Consider the following 17,409-nt stretch of genomic DNA (forward strand, 5'->3'; position numbering starts at 1 on the left):
ATAGCCCTTTACAGCGCCTCGGACACTGAGGAAGAAGGTATGTATCTTACCTTCCTCCTGGGCCCCGGTCCCGCACTTTTAGTTGGAGTAATCTTCACTCTGGTGCACTGTTAGCACTACCATGTTATCCCTCTCCTTCTAAAGATAATTAATGGAGTAGATGGCTGGATGACGTGGCAGTGCTCTGAACAGTGCACCGGAGTGAAGATTACTCCAACTAACAGCACGGGACCGGGGCCCAGGAGGAAGGTAAGACACATACCTTCTTCCTCAGCGTCCCGGGCACTGTAAAGGGCTATCAGTGGGTCATTTGTCTCATCTGCTGATCAGTTCCCCTTTAACACTATATTCCTTTGTATTTAAAATAATACACTACGATATACATCACCTGGTCCAGCTCTTGCCTTTTGTTTGATCCTGTCTCTCTATTTATTTACCTTGATGACATAAAGCCCCTGCTCCACTGATGACGTCCAAAATCTGCTGCATCCATTCATGACAGCCCTTACAAGCTGACGATTAGTTTTTTATTAATTCATACTACCCCCTATAAATAAATATAATTTAATCATCTATAATATATCATATCTAGAGATGAGTGCAACTTGAGCATGCTCAAGTCAGATCACTCGCCATGTGAATACCAGTGCCTGACGAATTAGAAGCAGCCCTGGGAGGTCCTGGAAAACATGGATACAGCCATAGGCTGCATCCAACTTCATCAACAGCTGCTTTTCAAATGCCGAATAATCAGACCTGAACATGCTAAAAACATTCTCATTTGTAATTATACCCCCAGAATTGCCATAGGATAGGAGAATAGGAGTTTTGTAATAAGATTTTGACACCCTGGAAACTTGAGAGCAGAGCTCACACTGGTTTCTTCATTTAAAGCATGTGGGGAATTGCGCCATCTGCTGGATATTGTATGACAGAAGTGATCTGTTTATCACTGCAGACTGACACTGCATTCATCTCGAATAGCTCATGAAATACGAAATCCTAGTACAATTTAGATATGGCTGCACCTTTACTTGTGTTCAGATTTAATATCTTTTAGTATATGCCTATGGTGTTAACGGAAGACTGACACCTTTTATATTGGCTATATATAGCCTGTGTATAGCCTGAACATATAAATAGATTTTTTACTATATATTCCTGGTATTTTACTGGGAAACTTCTTTCATCTACTGGATTGGCCAACAAAATACAGTAATCACTGAACTCAAGGAGATCAGTGAAAAAATTCCAATGAAGTACTCAATCAAGAGTCTCCACTGATGCCCCCAAAAATTTAAATATGCAAAACAGGAGTCCGTGGAGCCTCGGTTGCGAGTCTCAAAACATGGGATAGCCAGATATCTCTAGCCTCTAGACTCTTGTCTAGTGGGGCCACCCTGTTGTTTCCCTATCTATGTTCCAATACTCGGTGACATCATGCATTGACGAATAGAAGCTTTTTTGCACATAAAAAAGCAAAAGACACCATTGAAAAAGAGATTATTTTACAATGTGCAGCAGACCCTGTAACTGCTGAGAACATCACCCAGAAAATGGGGGTGACCGTATCATTTTGATGAAATGGAGGAAACATGCTATAGTAGTTTCCCATGACAAACAATCAGACTCCATCTTAAAGGGTCATTGCCATGATGCATTCCCATTTGGTCTCGAGGCAACCATCCCACCCCATCTAGTTCTGTACAGGAGCCCTAATAACGAGAATCGGACTCACCAATTGTGGTTGCTTCAACAGATCAGCCCCTTGCCATGAGATGCCTCTCTTTACACTGAACTGTGGAGAACACAAGGGAACACATCAAGGCAGTCACCCTTTAAAGCAACAGTCTGATTGGTTGCCATGGATATTATCCCTTATTTCCCTTTTTTTGCACTAGTGTTCCCCTATAAGGCAATATCACTGTATAAACCTATATAATACTGTACAATAAAAGATGATGAACAGTACATTTATATCCATGTTCACATATACTTATGATTGCTTTTACAGTGAGTTTAGTAAGAGCCCCCAGATTATGAGTTTTGTTGGGAACAGAGTGACAATTCGGAGAAGTGATGGCTCCCTGGTCCACACAAACACATCGCCATACCCAGCAATTATTCATGACTACATCATTGCTTCTAAGTGGAATGAGGCTGTCCGGCTCTGTCGCTTTGTTAAGGTAAATTGTTATTTTGTTCTACTAGATTTCTATTAGGATTTGCCCACAGAACATCTCAACCCTAAAGCATATATTCAAAGCAGATCTCCCTGCTGAATTTGTTTCCCCGTGTAAGAGCAGCATATAATTTACTAAAAGATGTAGATAAAATAGAACCGGTCCAGAGACTGGCTACAAAAATGGTGGACGGTCAGAAGCATAAAACATATCAGGAAATATTTAAAGTCAATGTACTATCGCTTTTTTTTTTTGTACATTACCCAGTCAGCGTTAGCATGGGGATCCTGGTGGTGTGGTCCTTATATCAAAACGCCACCCAGTTCCCGCGCTGGGCGCCATTCTGTTCCCATGCATCGGCCCGGCTCTATTCAAAAAAAAATGAGATGTACCTGATGGTACATTTGCTTTAAGAAGTAAATACGGTTTAAGAACAAGGGGGTACAATTTTTTGGGGAAAAGATCAGAGACAAGAAAATATGACTTTACTGATAAAGTAGTAGATGCTTAGAGCAAACTTCCAGCAGCTGTGGTAGGTAAATCTACAATAACTGAATATACATGTGCCTGGGATAAACCTATATCTATCCTAAGATAATAAGAAGGGAAGGGCAGACTAGATGGACCAAGTGGTCTTTTTCTGCTGACAATCTTTGGTGTTTCTATAACTACACATCCGGACAGTTAGGGATCAATGTATAGCACAGGCTGTTACATAGGAAAGCATGTTCAGCTGGCTGATTTGCTGAAAACAAGCAATTAAACCAATGGACATTTGGACTTTTACAGGATTGTAAAGATTCGCCATTCCAGATTCTCAGGGATTCTGGGTAAGATTTATCCAGCAGTCTTAGGGCCCTATTACACAGAGCAATAATCGGCCAAATCAGGCCGATTTAGCCAATTATCGCTCCGTGTAATAGAGACAAAAATCAGCTGATGAAACGATCATTGGCTGATCATTTTTTAAAATCATTTTTTAAATCGTCGGGTATGTAATAGCGATGCACCGCTGACGATTGAACAAGAAGTTTATACATTACCTCTCCACGCCCCCATTTTTTTCCTGCCTTCTTGCCCTCTTCCTGACACAGTACGCTGCAGCTTCTCTAAGCTGACAGGCCACTCAGCCAATCGCTGTCTGCAATGGGACACTGCACTGATTGGCTGAGCAGTGAGCCAGGACCCAGAGACTGAAGTATGAGAGTGCAAGTGGATTGTGGTATGTAGGCATGGGCTGTTTCTAACCCCATGGCAGTTTAATAGTTAAACATGGCCATCACTACATTCTGCAGGACTATAAACTATAATTGTACTGAGTACTGCTGAGAAACTCGCAGTGTGAAATCTGCTGCGAACTCGCTACATGTGACGCACCCTTTTAACAGCTTTCCTATTTAGTAAGATCTGGGTTTTACCTGTTAAGGTTGGTCAGGATCACAAAGTGCACAACTACATAAAAAATGTAAAGCTGGGTGCACAACCACTATATAATAGGACTACCAATGTATACAAAAACACAGTATATAGCAATAAAGGCTGGCACACTAAAATAATCAAAAATCAAACAATACTTTATTACATGTCATGATAGATACAAAAAAATTATACAGAAAATTGGAAATACACGAACCTAAATCTCCCAAGGTTGGTCAGGGTTGCATTCTGGAGGCCTTTAGCTACTGATATTTCCAGAAATATCTTCTCCTGTTTCTCCTCCTGTTCATCTGTCTCTTCTTTCAGCAGAGGCTTCTCCTGGACCCCCTTCACTTTATTCATTCAGAAACCTTGCAGTTTTCATTCTGATAATGGGCCATTCCATTGTTACTGGTGTTACATTCGCACAGCTTAAAATTAGAGATGCGCGAACCTGGAGCATGCTCGAGTCGATCCGAACCCGAACTTTCGGCATTTGATTAGCGGTGGCTGCTAAAGTTGGATAAAGCCCTAAGGCTATGTGGAAATCATGGATATAGTCATTGGCTGTATCCATGTTTTCCAGATTTATCCAAATTCAGCAGCCACCACTAATCAAATGCCGAATGTTCGGGTTCGGACCGACTCGAACCCGAACCCGGTTTGCTCATCTCTACTTAAAATGTATAAATAAGTTAGAAGGACATATATTACATTTGTTTTTATGGTATATACAGATGCGTCCTAATGTATATTTTTTAACTTATGTGGTGAAATTTCAGCTTTTTTTAATTAGCTGTTAAAAATTTTTTTAACTAGGTGTCACGAGTGTTACAAAAAAAAGACCTAGCATCCTGACAGGAGTAAGAAAAGCTCCAAACTCTCCTAACTGGCTAATAATTATGTTAAGGTTTTTTTGCTGGTTGCAGTTAAGATCCCATACTATAATACTAGATATTTATTTTTATTTAATAATTAAAATTTTCTTTACAAAAAATATAATTAGACTGTTATGGGTTTTACATGAAGTGCTACGGGTGTTGCATAGTACAAATGTTTTCAGCCTCCTGTGATTTCTAAAGGTAATACTCTCAATTTTAGACACATCTAAGCCACTGATAGCCCTTTTATATGTTTTTAAAATATTTAGGAGTGGGGAATTTTTTTTAACACATTTGCTGAAAAAAATGTATTTTTTACATTTGTATCTTAGATGTTTATTATAACTTGAAATTGTTACTGTTAAGGCAATACAAATCCTATTTACTGGGCCAGAAGTATAAAAAAAAATGTCATATCAGGATCTCTAAATTCTGTTGGGCACTTATGACGCTTAATAACGAGGATAAACCCTCTTACTGTAATCAATGGGAATTAGAATTACATCCCTCTTATACCGTCACTGAATGGGGAGAGGCATGTGGATGGAATAAACATTTATCTAAAGGGATTAAACATTGGGAGACGTCTCAAACAATCTCACATCTCCAAAATAGACCTGTCTTACCCTGGGCAGTTTTGGAGAGGTTGTGGCCTAAAAGGTACTTACCGTCACATGTGGTGGTTCTGTCCAGTTATATATTCCATTTGTTTAGAAATCTATGACATTATATCAGCCTTAGCTAAAAAGAATTAAAGGGGTACTCCGGGCAAAATTTATTTTTAATATGTTATTACAAAAGAAAAGTTATACAAATCCCTAATATACACTAATTATGGGAAATGCACATATGGTGCTATTTTCCCTCAACTTAGTAGATCAGGCAGGCTCACTTCCTGTAAAAAAAGGTGACGTCACGGCTAAAGTGCCGGGTCCAGCAGGGGGCGCATGTATGCAGATGTATCAGTGCCTTCTTCCTTCTGCCTTCTCCCTCTCTGTGCTGACAACCCTTTGCGGAGACCCCTCCCCCCAACTAGCTCACCCCGCCGTCCGGTTCCAGCGTGGTCAGCGCTCCCCCAACTACCTCTGAGCCCACCCAGCCGCCACATCCTGTGCAGGAGCGCTCACCCGCCGCTCGTTCCTGGCAGGGTGAGCGCTCCTGCACCTCCCTATCCAGCCGCCCGTGCTTTGAGCTGCCCGGTCCCTTGCAGGAGCGCTCACCCGCCGTTCGCTCCCGGCAGGGTGAGCGCTCCTGTACCTCCCCATCTAGCCGCCCGATCCCTTGCAGGAGCGCTCACCCGCCGCCCGGTCGCGGTGCTGTGAGCGTTCCTGCACCTTCTCTATATGCATAAACCTGTCCCCTCTCAGATACCCACAGCGCAGGAGCAGGACCGGGCGCAGGACAGAGGCTGTCCTCGCTTTGCCTCAGAGCTCACCCGGACGCCCTGTCCTGCTCCTGCGCTGTGGGTATCTGAAAGGGGACGGGTTTATGCATATGGAGAAGTTGCAGGAACGCTCACAGCACCGCGACCGGGCGGCGGGTGAGCGCTCCTGCAAGGGACCGGGCGACTCAGAGCAGGGGCAGCTGGATGGGGAGGTACAGGAGCGCTCACCCCGCCGGTAGTGAATGGTGGGTGAGCGCTCCTGCAAGGGACCGGGCAGCTCAGAGCACGGGCAGCTGGATGGGGAGGTGCAGGAGCGCTCACCCTGCCAGAAACGAGCAGCGGGTGAGCGCTCCTGCACAGGATGGGGCGGCTGGGTGGGCTCAGAGGTAGTTGGGGGAGCACTGACCACGCTGGAACCGGACGGCGGGGTGAGCTAGTTGGGGGGGGGGGGCCTCCGCAAAGGGTTGTCAGCACAGAGAGGGAGAAGGCAGAAGGGAGAAGGCACTGATACATCTGCATACATGCGCCCCCTGCTGGACCCGACACTTGAGACGTTACGTCACCTTTTTTTTACAGGAAGTGAGCCTGCCTGATCTACTAAGTTAAGGGAAAAAAGCACCATATGTGCATTTCCCATAATTAGGGTAGATTAGGGATTTGTATAACTTTTCTTTTTTAATAACATATTAAATATAAATTTTGCTTGGAGTACCCCTTTAAGACCCTGACCCGGTCTTAGCTGTGTTTCCTCAATCCCACAGGTATCCCCGCCAGCAAGAATAGTGGTCAGTCATATTATATTGGCAGCTAGGTTACTATAGCAATAACATGGAAGCTTCCCTCCACTCCCAGACTCTTAGATTAGTCTTAGAAACAGTCTTATCAAATGGAACTTTTTCATGCATGGAAAACTAAACATTATCCCTTAGTTAAAGAGGTTATCCAGCGCTACAAAAACATGGCCACTTTCTTCCAGAGACAGCACCACTCTTGTCTCCAGTTTGGGTGCAGGTTTTGCTGCTCAGTTCCATTGAAGTGAATGGAGCTTAATTGCAAACCGCACCTGAACTGGAGACAAGAGTGGTGCTGTCTCTGGAAGAAAGTGGCCATGTTTTTGGCTGGATAACCCCTTTAAGTCTCTCTGGGCACAGTGGTCTGAATATTTCACTCTTACTAATACCCAGTTGTCTTAGGTTGATTCAGTTATTCTCTATGAATTGTTTAACACAATATATGTAATATATGTTTTTCCACTTACTATTACTTAACAGCTCCTCGAAATGTGAATAAACTGCTCTGACGGCTCCTGAAAATACCATTATATGATGTTTGTGGCTATATTACGTCATTAAGCAAGCATTGTTTTTTTTTGTTTTTTTTACTTCGTAATATCTCTTATGTATTTTTGTTTTCTTTGGTTTTCATTTCTAACTATTTTATGGTCAATATAAAGTTTATTTACTGTTTATTACACTTTTAACCCCTTAACGACATAGGGCGTATATTTACGCCCTGATGCCGTTAGGGACGTTCAGAGCGGGGCGGTCCCGGGTGCCGCTTGTAGCCCGGGACCGCAGGTATTAGCGGGCACGGTCCGATCGCCGTTCCCGCTAATACAGTAATCAGATGCAGCTGTCAAAGTTGACAGCTGCATCCGATAGCCGGACGCAGCGTCATCCCTGGTGTCTAGTAGGGAGATCGCTCCTCCGGGATGTTATCCCGGAGGAGCGATCTCCGTAACTGAAGCCGGCCGGGGACCGCTCCAAGATGGCACCGTCCCCTGCTCGGCACTCGTCTACTTCCGGCTGCAGCAGCCGGAAGTAAACGAGTGCCTATCTCATGGATCTCTGCAGCATATCTATGCTGCAGAGATCTCTATGAGAGATCAAAGTGTATATACTAGAAGTCCCCCAGGGGGGCTTCTAGTATAAGTGTAAAAGAAAAAAAAAAAAGTGTTGTTAATAGTAAAAAGCCCCCTCCCCTAATAAAAGTCTGAATCACCCCCCTTTTCCCAGGTTATTAATAAAAGTAAATAAATAAATAAACATGTTTGCTATCGCCGCGTGCGTAATCGCCTGAACTTTACATTAATCACATTCCTGATCTCGCACAGTAAACGGTGTCAGCGCAAAAAAATCCCAAAGTGCAAAATTGCGCATTTTTGGTCGCATCAAATCCAGAAAAATTGTAATAAAAAGCGATCAAAAAGTCGTATATGCGCAATCAAGGTACCGATAGAAAGAACACATCATGGCGCAAAAAATGACACCTGACACAGCCCCATAGACCAAAGGATAAAAGCGCTATAAGCCTGGGAATGGAGCGATTTTAAGTGACGTATATTTGTTGACAATGGTTTGAATTTTTTACAGGCCATCAGATACAATATAAGTTATACATGTTACATATCGTTGTAATCGTAACGACTTGAGGAACATGCTTAACAAGTCAGTTTTACCCCAGGGCGAATGGCGTAAAAACACATTTCCCCCAAATAAACAAAATGTGTTGTTTTTTTTTCAATTTCACCACACTTTGAATTTTTTTCTGGTTTCGCAGTGTACTTTATGCAAAAATTCAGCCTGTCATTGCATAGTACAATTAGTGACGCAAAAAATAAGGGCTCATGCGGGTTTCTAGGTGGAATAATGCAAGTGCTATGGCCTTTTAAGCACAAGGAGGAAAAAACAAAAACGCAAAAATCTAAATTGGCTCTGTCCTTAAGGGGTTAAAGGAGTTGTCTAGCGCTACAAAAACATGGCCACTTTCTTCTATAGAAAGCACCACTCTTTCCTCCAGTTTGGTTGGGATTTGCTACTCACTTCTATTGAAGTGAATGGAGTTTAATTGCAAACCACACCTTAACTGGAAACAATAGACGTGTTGTCACTAGAAGAAAGTGGTCATGTTTATGTAACGCAGGATAACCCCTTTAGGGTGCGTTCACACCTACAGGATCTGCAGCAGATCTGCAGCAGATTTGATGCTGTGTTCAGTTATTTAAATGAAATCTGCTGCAGAAAATCAGCTGCAGATCCTGTAGGTGTGAACGCACCATTAAGGTCCTGTGTGACCTTATGTTATTTGCATTTTGAAACTTAATTAAAACCAATTTAAAAAACAGTTAAACTAGTTTTAAACAGTTAAGGTGACAACTTCAGGATGAAACCTAAAATTTAACCTTAGCAAGCGTAATCATCAATTTAGCATATCATTTTTCACAAGCGAAGCCTTAGGATTTTTTTTGTTTTTGTTTTGCTAGGTTTGAATGAAAATGTTGTGGCGCAAAGCCATCACATTTTGCTTTAAAAATTACAAATGACCACTACTAAAAACAATGGTGATTGTGTTAAACAAAAACATCCAGCCAATAACTAGCCTAACTGAAGTAGAATGGCTTCAAACATATGCATGATTATGTTACGGGTGTTACGAGTGAAAATGGTAACACCCGTAACAGTGAGGCTGGGTTCAAACTACGTATATTTCAGTCAGCATTGTGGTCCTCATATTGCAACCAAAACCAGGAGTGGATTGAAAATACAGAAAGGCTCTGTTCACACAATGTTGAAATTGAGTGGATGGCCGCTATTTAATGGCAAATATTTGCTGTTATTTTAAAACAACAGCTGTTATATTGAAATAATGGCAGTTATTTACTGTTATTTGGCGGCCATCCACTCAATTTCATCATTGTGTGGACAGAACCTTTCTGTGTTTTTAATCCACTCCTGGTTTTGGTTGCAATATGAGGACCACAATACTGACTGAAATATGCGTAGTTGTCACGTCCGGGGCAGGGAAGAGTGAGCCCTATTCTGAACCCAGACCCCTATCCCTACCTGCTTGGACGACCTGCCCTAAACAGCAGTCCCCAACTGGGCGGCGTTCCCTACACTGGCTAAGTGCAGGAGGGGAGATGAAACAGTACAAGTCTGGAGGAAGCAAGGGCAACAACAAAAACAGGAGAACTAAAAGTCCCAGCAGACCTAACCGTTAAGGCTAGACAAAGGAGAAAGATAAACCAAATACCAACAAGCTAGGTCAAACCAGGAAGTCACATCATATACAGAATCACAATCCAGAAGTGCCACAAGTCCAAGCCAGAAGTCAAACAGAGAAAGCAGTCCAGGGAAACAAAGAACAAACCAAACAAGCCGAGTCAGAACCAGGAGGTCACGTCAAATCCAAATCAGAATCCAAAAGGCAAGTCCACAATATAGATGAAGAGGTCAAACACAGAAAGGAGCACACAATAAACGCACGAGCCAGCCAAAAGACTTGATCACGGGCGAGGCATGGAAGCCTCCACCTGTTTAAATCAGAGCAGGGAGGGAGTAAGGAGGGAGCATCAGCTCTGATTGGACCGGCGTCTCTGTACTCTGACAGGCTGAACAGCATGCCTGTCAGACAGTCCAGACGCCTCCCCCCTTTCCAGCTGGTGTGCTGAGAGAGCAGTGGAGGCATCAGCAGGTATGTTCATAACAGTACCCCCCCTTTTATGAGGGGCCTCAGGACCCTTAAATGGACTGGGCTTGTCTGGATGAGATTCATGAAATTTCTGAATCAATTTGTCTGCATGAATAGATTTAACAGGGACCCATGATCTCTCCTCTGGACCGTACCCTCTCCAGTGAACCAAGTACTGCCAAGAATTTCTGACTTTGTGAATATCTAAAATTCTAGAAACCTCATACTCAAGTTCACCTTGAATCTCCACAGGAGCAGGAGGTTTCTTGGACACGGAAAGAGAAGGAACATATTTTTTTAACAAAGACCTATGAAATGCATTGTGAATCCTGAACGAGTCAGGCAATTTCAGACGATAGGATACTGGGTTTATTCTTTCCACAATGACATACGGACCAATAAAACGAGGTGCCAGTTTCCCAGATGGTACTTTAAAACGGAGATTACGAGTGGACAACCAAACCTTCTCCCCCACTTCAAAAACGTAACCACATAAACGTCTTTTATTGGCATTTTTCTTTTGGATGCCCTGGGACTCCTTCAGGTTCTTCTGAACCTGGTCCCAGACTGTGCACAGATCAGTGATGATAGCATCCGCTTCAGGATTATCAGACACATTATCGGAAAGAGAAGAATACCTAGGATGGAATCCGTAGTTACAGTAAAATGGTGACATTTTAGAAGATGCATTGTCATGATTATTTAACGCAAATTCAGCTAATGGAAGATAAGAGACCCAATCGTCTTGATGATCAGCAATATAACAACGCAAATATTGCTCAACAGATTGGTTAACTCGTTCAGTTTGTCCATTGCTCTCTGGATGAAAGGCTGATGAGAAGGACAAAGTAGTACCTAACCTCCTACAGAAGGCTCTTCAAAATCTAGAAACAAATTGTACCCCTCTATCAGAAACAATGTTGTCTGGAACACCATGCAACCGTACAACATGTCTAATGAATAATCCTGATAATTCCTTAGCAGAAGGTAAACCATGTAAAGGAATAAGATGACACATTTTGCTGAACCGATCAATAATTACCCAAATCACAGTTTTTCCTTGAGAAGCAGGTAGATCTGTCATGAAATCCATTGATATGTGAGTCCATGGCCTAAGTGGAATAGGCAATGGACAAAGCTCCCCAGCAGGTCTCATTCTGGGAACTTTGGCCTATGCACAGGTCTCACAAGATGCAACATATGCTTTAATATCCCTGCCCATAGAAGGCCACCAATATCCACGAGACACTAATGCTCTTGTTCCAGCCACTCCAGGATGTCCTGACAAAACAGAATCATGCAGCTCATTTAATAAGCAAAATCTGAATTGACTAGGAACAAATAACTTATTCCTAGGAGTGTCTTTAGGGGCAAGGTTTTGATTGGTTTTGATTTCAGATGCCAAATCTGGGGTAATAGCTGATATAACAATTCCCTTTTGCAAGATGGGTTCAGGATTGGATGTTGGAGTCTGGCTGGAACAAAAGCTACGTGATAAGGCATCTGCCTTGATGTTTTTAGACCCAGGTCGGTAAGTAATCACAAAATCAAACCTAGTAAAAAACAATGCCCAGCGAGCCTGACGGGGGTTAAGACGTTTAGCAGATTCCAAAAAGGTTAGATTCTTGTGATCAGTCAAAACAGTAACTTGATGCTGTGCACCTTCGAGGAAGTGGCGCCATTCCTCAAAGGCCCACTTGATCGCAAGCAATTCTCTATTTCCTATGTCATAGTTTCTCTCAGTAGAAGAAAATTTGCGAGAAAAGTAAGCACAAGGTCTGAGATTGGTAAGAGCAGAGGTACCCTGAGACAAGACTGCCCCCACCCCAACCTCGGAAGCATCAACTTCCACCACAAAAGGCCTTGTCTGGTCAGGCTGAGTTAATACAGGGGCCTTAGTAAAACAATCCTTTAAGGCCTCAAATGCTGCTGTGGCCTCAGGTTGCCAGTGTAGTAGGTCCGCCCCTTTTTTGGTCATGTCAGTAAGGGGTTTCGCTATTTCAGAAAAGTTTTTGATGAACTTTCTGTAATAATTAGCAAACCCAAGAAAGCGTTGCAGTGTGTTTAATGATGAGGGACGGACCCAATCTACAATGGCCTGGACCTTGGCAGGATCCATTTTAAAAGCATTAGGGGTCAAGATGTACCCCAAGAAAGGCACCTCCTGAACCCCAAACACACACTTCTCTAGTTTTGCAAACAAAGAATTCTCTCGAAGTTTTTGTAACACCATTCGTACATACTGAACATGTAAAGACCAGTCAGAGGAGTAAATCAGGATATCATCCAGATAAACAACAAGAAATTTGCCTATAAATTCTCGAAAAATGTCATTCACCAAGTTTTGAAATACTGCTGGGGCATTACTTAATCCGAAGGGCATAACAAGATATTCAAAATGCCCCTCCGGAGTGTTGAAAGCGGTTTTCCACTCATCCCCTTCCTTAATTCTGATGAGGTTGTAAGCCCCCCTAAGATCAAGCTTGGTGAATCAAACCGCTCCTATGATCTGATTGAATAAATCGTGAATTAATGGAAGGGGGTATTGGTTCTTAATTGTTATCTTATTTAATTCCCGATAATCAATACAAGGTCTGAGACCACCATCTTTTTTCCCCACGAAGAAAAAACCTGCCCCCATAGGAGAGACAGAGGGACGAATATGGCCTTTTTGGAGACTTTCTTGAATGTATACTTTCATGGCCATTCTCTCAGGTCCGGATAAGTTATATATCCTACCTCTAGGATACTTAACATTAGGTACCAGATCAATAGCACAATCATACATTCTATGTGGGGGAAGTTTTTCAGACTCTTTCTCAGAAAACACATCCTCATAATCCTGAATAAAACTTGGAATTTTACTCAATTCCAAACTGGCAAGACTTACAGTCATACAATCTTTTAAACATGAAGAGCTCCATTTTACCAGTTCTCCAGACTCCCAATTAAACACAGGATTATGGGCCTGGAGCCAGGGTAACCCCAGAATGATGTCTGCTGGTAGTTTCTCCATAACAAATAAGGTACAATGCTCAGAATGTATAAAAACCAACCACCATCTTAACTGCAGGAGTGACATACTGAATCAACCCCTTTTTTAATGGGGTAGTATCAACTGCTGTAACCCTCACAGGTTCAGGGAGAGACTGCAGAGGGATTTTCAGAGAAGTAGCAAAACCAAAATCAATGAAGTTAGAAGCAGACCCTGAGTCCACAAATGCAAGGCCTGATCTCTCTTGATCGTCATAACAAACAGTAACTGGTAACAATACCTTTTTGGAGACAATTGGAATTACCTGATCGCCTAGGTGGTCTCCCCGGTAACCACCTAGGCGCTAAAGTTTCCCTGCTGTGGTCTTTTAGTGCAGTCCTTTAGCAGATGATCAGCTCCACCACAATAAAGACAGAGTCCTTTAGACATGCGGAATCTTTTTCGCTCTTGAGCCGACATACTTCCGATCTGCATGGGCTCGCCTTTAGACCCTGGACCCTCGACTGCAGACTCGAGCAAAGAGCGTACCCCAGTTGAGCGTGACACAGATGGTGTGGTCCGTTCTTTATGTCGTTCACGAAGCCGTCTGTCAAGTCTTATAGCAAGGGACATATCCTCGTCCAGTGATGTAGGAGGGGAATAACCAACAAGCATGTCTTTAACAGAGTCAGACAGACCTAAACGAAATTGGTAACGTAAAGCTGGGTCGTTCCATCCAGAAGCAATACACCACTGGCGGAATTCAGCACAATAAACTTCCACAGTTCTATTACCCTGCTTAACAGACGCCAACTTACTTTCAGCTACTGCTGTGCGATCAGGATCATCATACAAAAGACCTAAGGCATCAAAAAACTGGTCCACAGAGGCTAATTCAGGTGCATTGGGGGGTAGGGAAAATGCCCACTTTTGGGGATCCCCTTTGAGAAGGGAAATGACAATGCCTACCCTTTGAGTCTCAGACCCTGATGAGTGAGGTCTAAGCTTAAAATACAGTTTACAACTATCTTTGAAAGCAGCAAACTCCTTCAAGTCACCAGAACAACGGTCAGGGAGACTAACCTGTGGTTCCAAAGGAACCACTGGAGCAGCAACTACTGGCTGCGGCTGGGACATTTCCTGATGCTGAACCCGTTCAGCCAAATCTTGAACCATCTGAGTCAAACCCTGCATCTGTTCTACCAAGGCTGTCATAGCCTCCATATTGAGGCACAAAGAGGAGGGGAAAAAAAATAAATAAATATATATATAAATATATATATATATATATATATATATATATATATATATATATATACTCTCTTGGCCCGTGATACTGTCACGTCCGGGGCAGGGAAGAGTGAGCCCTATTCTGAACCCAGACCCCTATCCCTACCTGCTTGGACGACCTGCCCTAAACAGCAGTCCCCAACTGGGCGGCGTTCCCTACACTGGCTAAGTGCAGGAGGGGAGATGAAACAGTACAAGTCTGGAGGAAGCAAGGGCAACAACAAAAACAGGAGAACTACAAGTCCCAGCAGACCTAACCGTTAAGGCTAGACAAAGGAGAAAGATAAACCAAATACCAACAAGCCAGGTCAAACCAGGAAGTCACGTCATACACAGAATCACAACCCAGAAATACCACAAGTCCAAGCTAGAAGTCAAACAGAGAAAGCAGTCCAGGGAAACAAAGAACAAACCAAACAAGCCGAGTCAGAACCAGGAGGTCACGTCAAATCCAAATCAGAATCCAAAAGGCAAGTCCACAATATAGATGAAGAGGTCAAACACAGAAAGGAGCACACAATAAACGCACGAGCCAGCCAAAAGACTTGATCATGGGCGAGGCATGGAAGCCTCCACCTGTTTAAATCAGAGCAGGGAGGGAGTAAGGAGGGAGCATCAGCTCTGATTGGACCGGCGTCTCTGTACTCTGACAGGCTGAACAGCATGCCTGTCAGACAGTCCAGACGCCTCCCCCCTTTCCAGCTGGTGTGCTGAGAGAGCAGTGGAGGCATCAGCAGGTATGTTCATAACAGTACCCCCCCTTTTATGAGGGGCCTCAGGACCCTTAAATGGACTGGGCTTGTCTGGATGAGATTCATGAAATTTCTGAATCAATTTGTCTGCATGAATAGATTTAACAGGGACCCATGATCTCTCCTCTGGACCGTACCCTCTCCAGTGAACCAAGTACTGCCAAGAATTTCTGACTTTGTGAATATCTAAAATTCTAGAAACCTCATACTCAAGTTCACCTTGAATCTCCACAGGAGCAGGAGGTTTCTTGGACACGGAAAGAGAAGGAACGTATTTTTTTAACAAAGACCTATGAAATGCATTGTGAATCCTGAACGAGTCAGGCAATTTCAGACGATAGGATACTGGGTTTATTCTTTCCACAATGACATACGGACCAATAAGACGCCTCCCCCCTTTCCAGCTGGTGTGCTGAGAGAGCAGTGGAGGCATCAGCAGGTATGTTCATAACAGTAGTGTGAACCCAGCCTTAATGTGTAACACCCATATCACTGAATTAAGGATGAAAGAAATTTCAAAAAACTTAAACAATTTAATGTTGTTAACTGGCATGTCCATAACCTTACTTTCACCAAAGGGTTTTGTACAAAACAGTTTTGTTAGATCACAGCATAAACTTTTGTATCTTTTTTGTTACGGGTGTTACAAGCTGGGGTTGTTTAGTAGAAGTATAATTATACAGAAAGTAATAAAATTTCCAGTTAGATAAAATATGTAGATGTTATAACAATGCTCAGTCTACTTCCTTTCTAAATCACAGACCAATAAACCATTGTTATAGAACTACAACAGTCAGCTGGAAATAAGCCAAACATATGATCCATTATCACTGGAGTCATGCTCTTTAGACACCTGAAAAAAAGGTTACATTTTTTTCTTCAGATATCTGTCATGACCTATCAAAATTATGTAGATTTAACTTTTAATCAGTGAGGGGAAAGTTATAAAATTAATAATTTTAAAAAATGGTGGAAAGGCTCATTTTGGATGGAATGGCCCTAATATAAATTACAAAATCCACTATTCATCTTAGTTGATAATCACAGCTTTCCTCTTCCCCCGCTTCAGACTTGTTTCTTATGGTTCATGTGGCTGATGTAGATTTAGGCAATACCTTCCCTTGAAGAACTGCAAAGTCAGCATCCTGGGAATCTGACTATATACATAAACAAAATGGGCAAAACAAAGGAAAAATAAAAACTTGTACCCCTCTGCCATCAGAGGACCATCTGATAACTGAGTGGGCACTTCAAGTGCTTCTCGGTTGGGTGAGGCTCCATGAGATGGACACAGTGGGGTAATAGGCAGTCGGATATAACTTTTTGGTTTGTATTTTATGTCCAGCCCAGAGTCATACATTTCTTTTTCTCAGGCAATTCCTTTAATTCCAGAATTTCTTTAGGCTATTAGTAGTTTTTCTCTAAAGGTTTTACTTTAAAGGTATGACAACCTAACACCCGCCTATGTTTTGAAAAATAGTAAATCTTTTCTATAGTATGTATAACTGTCTTGAAGTTCACAAGCTCTTGTTGGCAACCTTCAGTCAGTGGATTGTGCTTTCTCATACGGCTGCAGATCTTATGCCCCCGGCGTTTCTTCCAGCACCAGGCTGTTGTGTTGCCTGGAACAATGAAACTGGCTTGTGTGAACATCTGCACTGCAGTAACATATGTTAAAGTACAGACAAAGCCTTTGCAGCTTCACTTTTCTCTTGAATTAGTCTATTGAGAGCAATGAACTCAGTAGCAACTTAGCAAAATTAAATTTGCAGACTCGATTTTATAGCCACATTAATGTTCTTTTTACTTTTGATTAAAGTTGGTATCAGCAGCTTAAGCAATATGTTCAGGGTAGTATTTTCTTGGTAAAGCACGTTTAGTCAAATGTATATATTGGAAAACCTCTACATTATCAATTCTCGATTAAATTATTGATATCTTACCTTCCAAATCATGCCAGATCCACTTCAGGCTGGGGCTTACATCAGGGGACAGGACTGTGGAGGTAATCTCCTCATAGCTCCCCAGACAGAGTGCTGCTAAACTGTGTTAACTCTAC

General features: G+C 42.6%; 1 protein-coding gene across 4 annotated transcripts in view; it reads left to right on the forward strand.

Moving 5' to 3' along the window:
- IFT80 (intraflagellar transport 80) overlaps nucleotides 1-17,409 on the forward strand; it is a 98,234-nt gene that overhangs the window by 70,745 nt on the left and 10,080 nt on the right. For all 4 annotated transcript variants that reach the window (XM_069975266.1, XM_069975265.1, XM_069975264.1 and 1 more), the window contains one exon: nucleotides 2,015-2,186. In XM_069975266.1, coding sequence (XP_069831367.1) covers nucleotides 2,015-2,186 — 172 coding nt within the window. The remainder of the gene's footprint in view (nucleotides 1-2,014; nucleotides 2,187-17,409) is intronic.

Source organism: Dendropsophus ebraccatus, chromosome 6 (genome assembly GCF_027789765.1).
Source record: "Dendropsophus ebraccatus isolate aDenEbr1 chromosome 6, aDenEbr1.pat, whole genome shotgun sequence".
Classification (NCBI taxonomy): domain Eukaryota; kingdom Metazoa; phylum Chordata; class Amphibia; order Anura; family Hylidae; genus Dendropsophus; species Dendropsophus ebraccatus.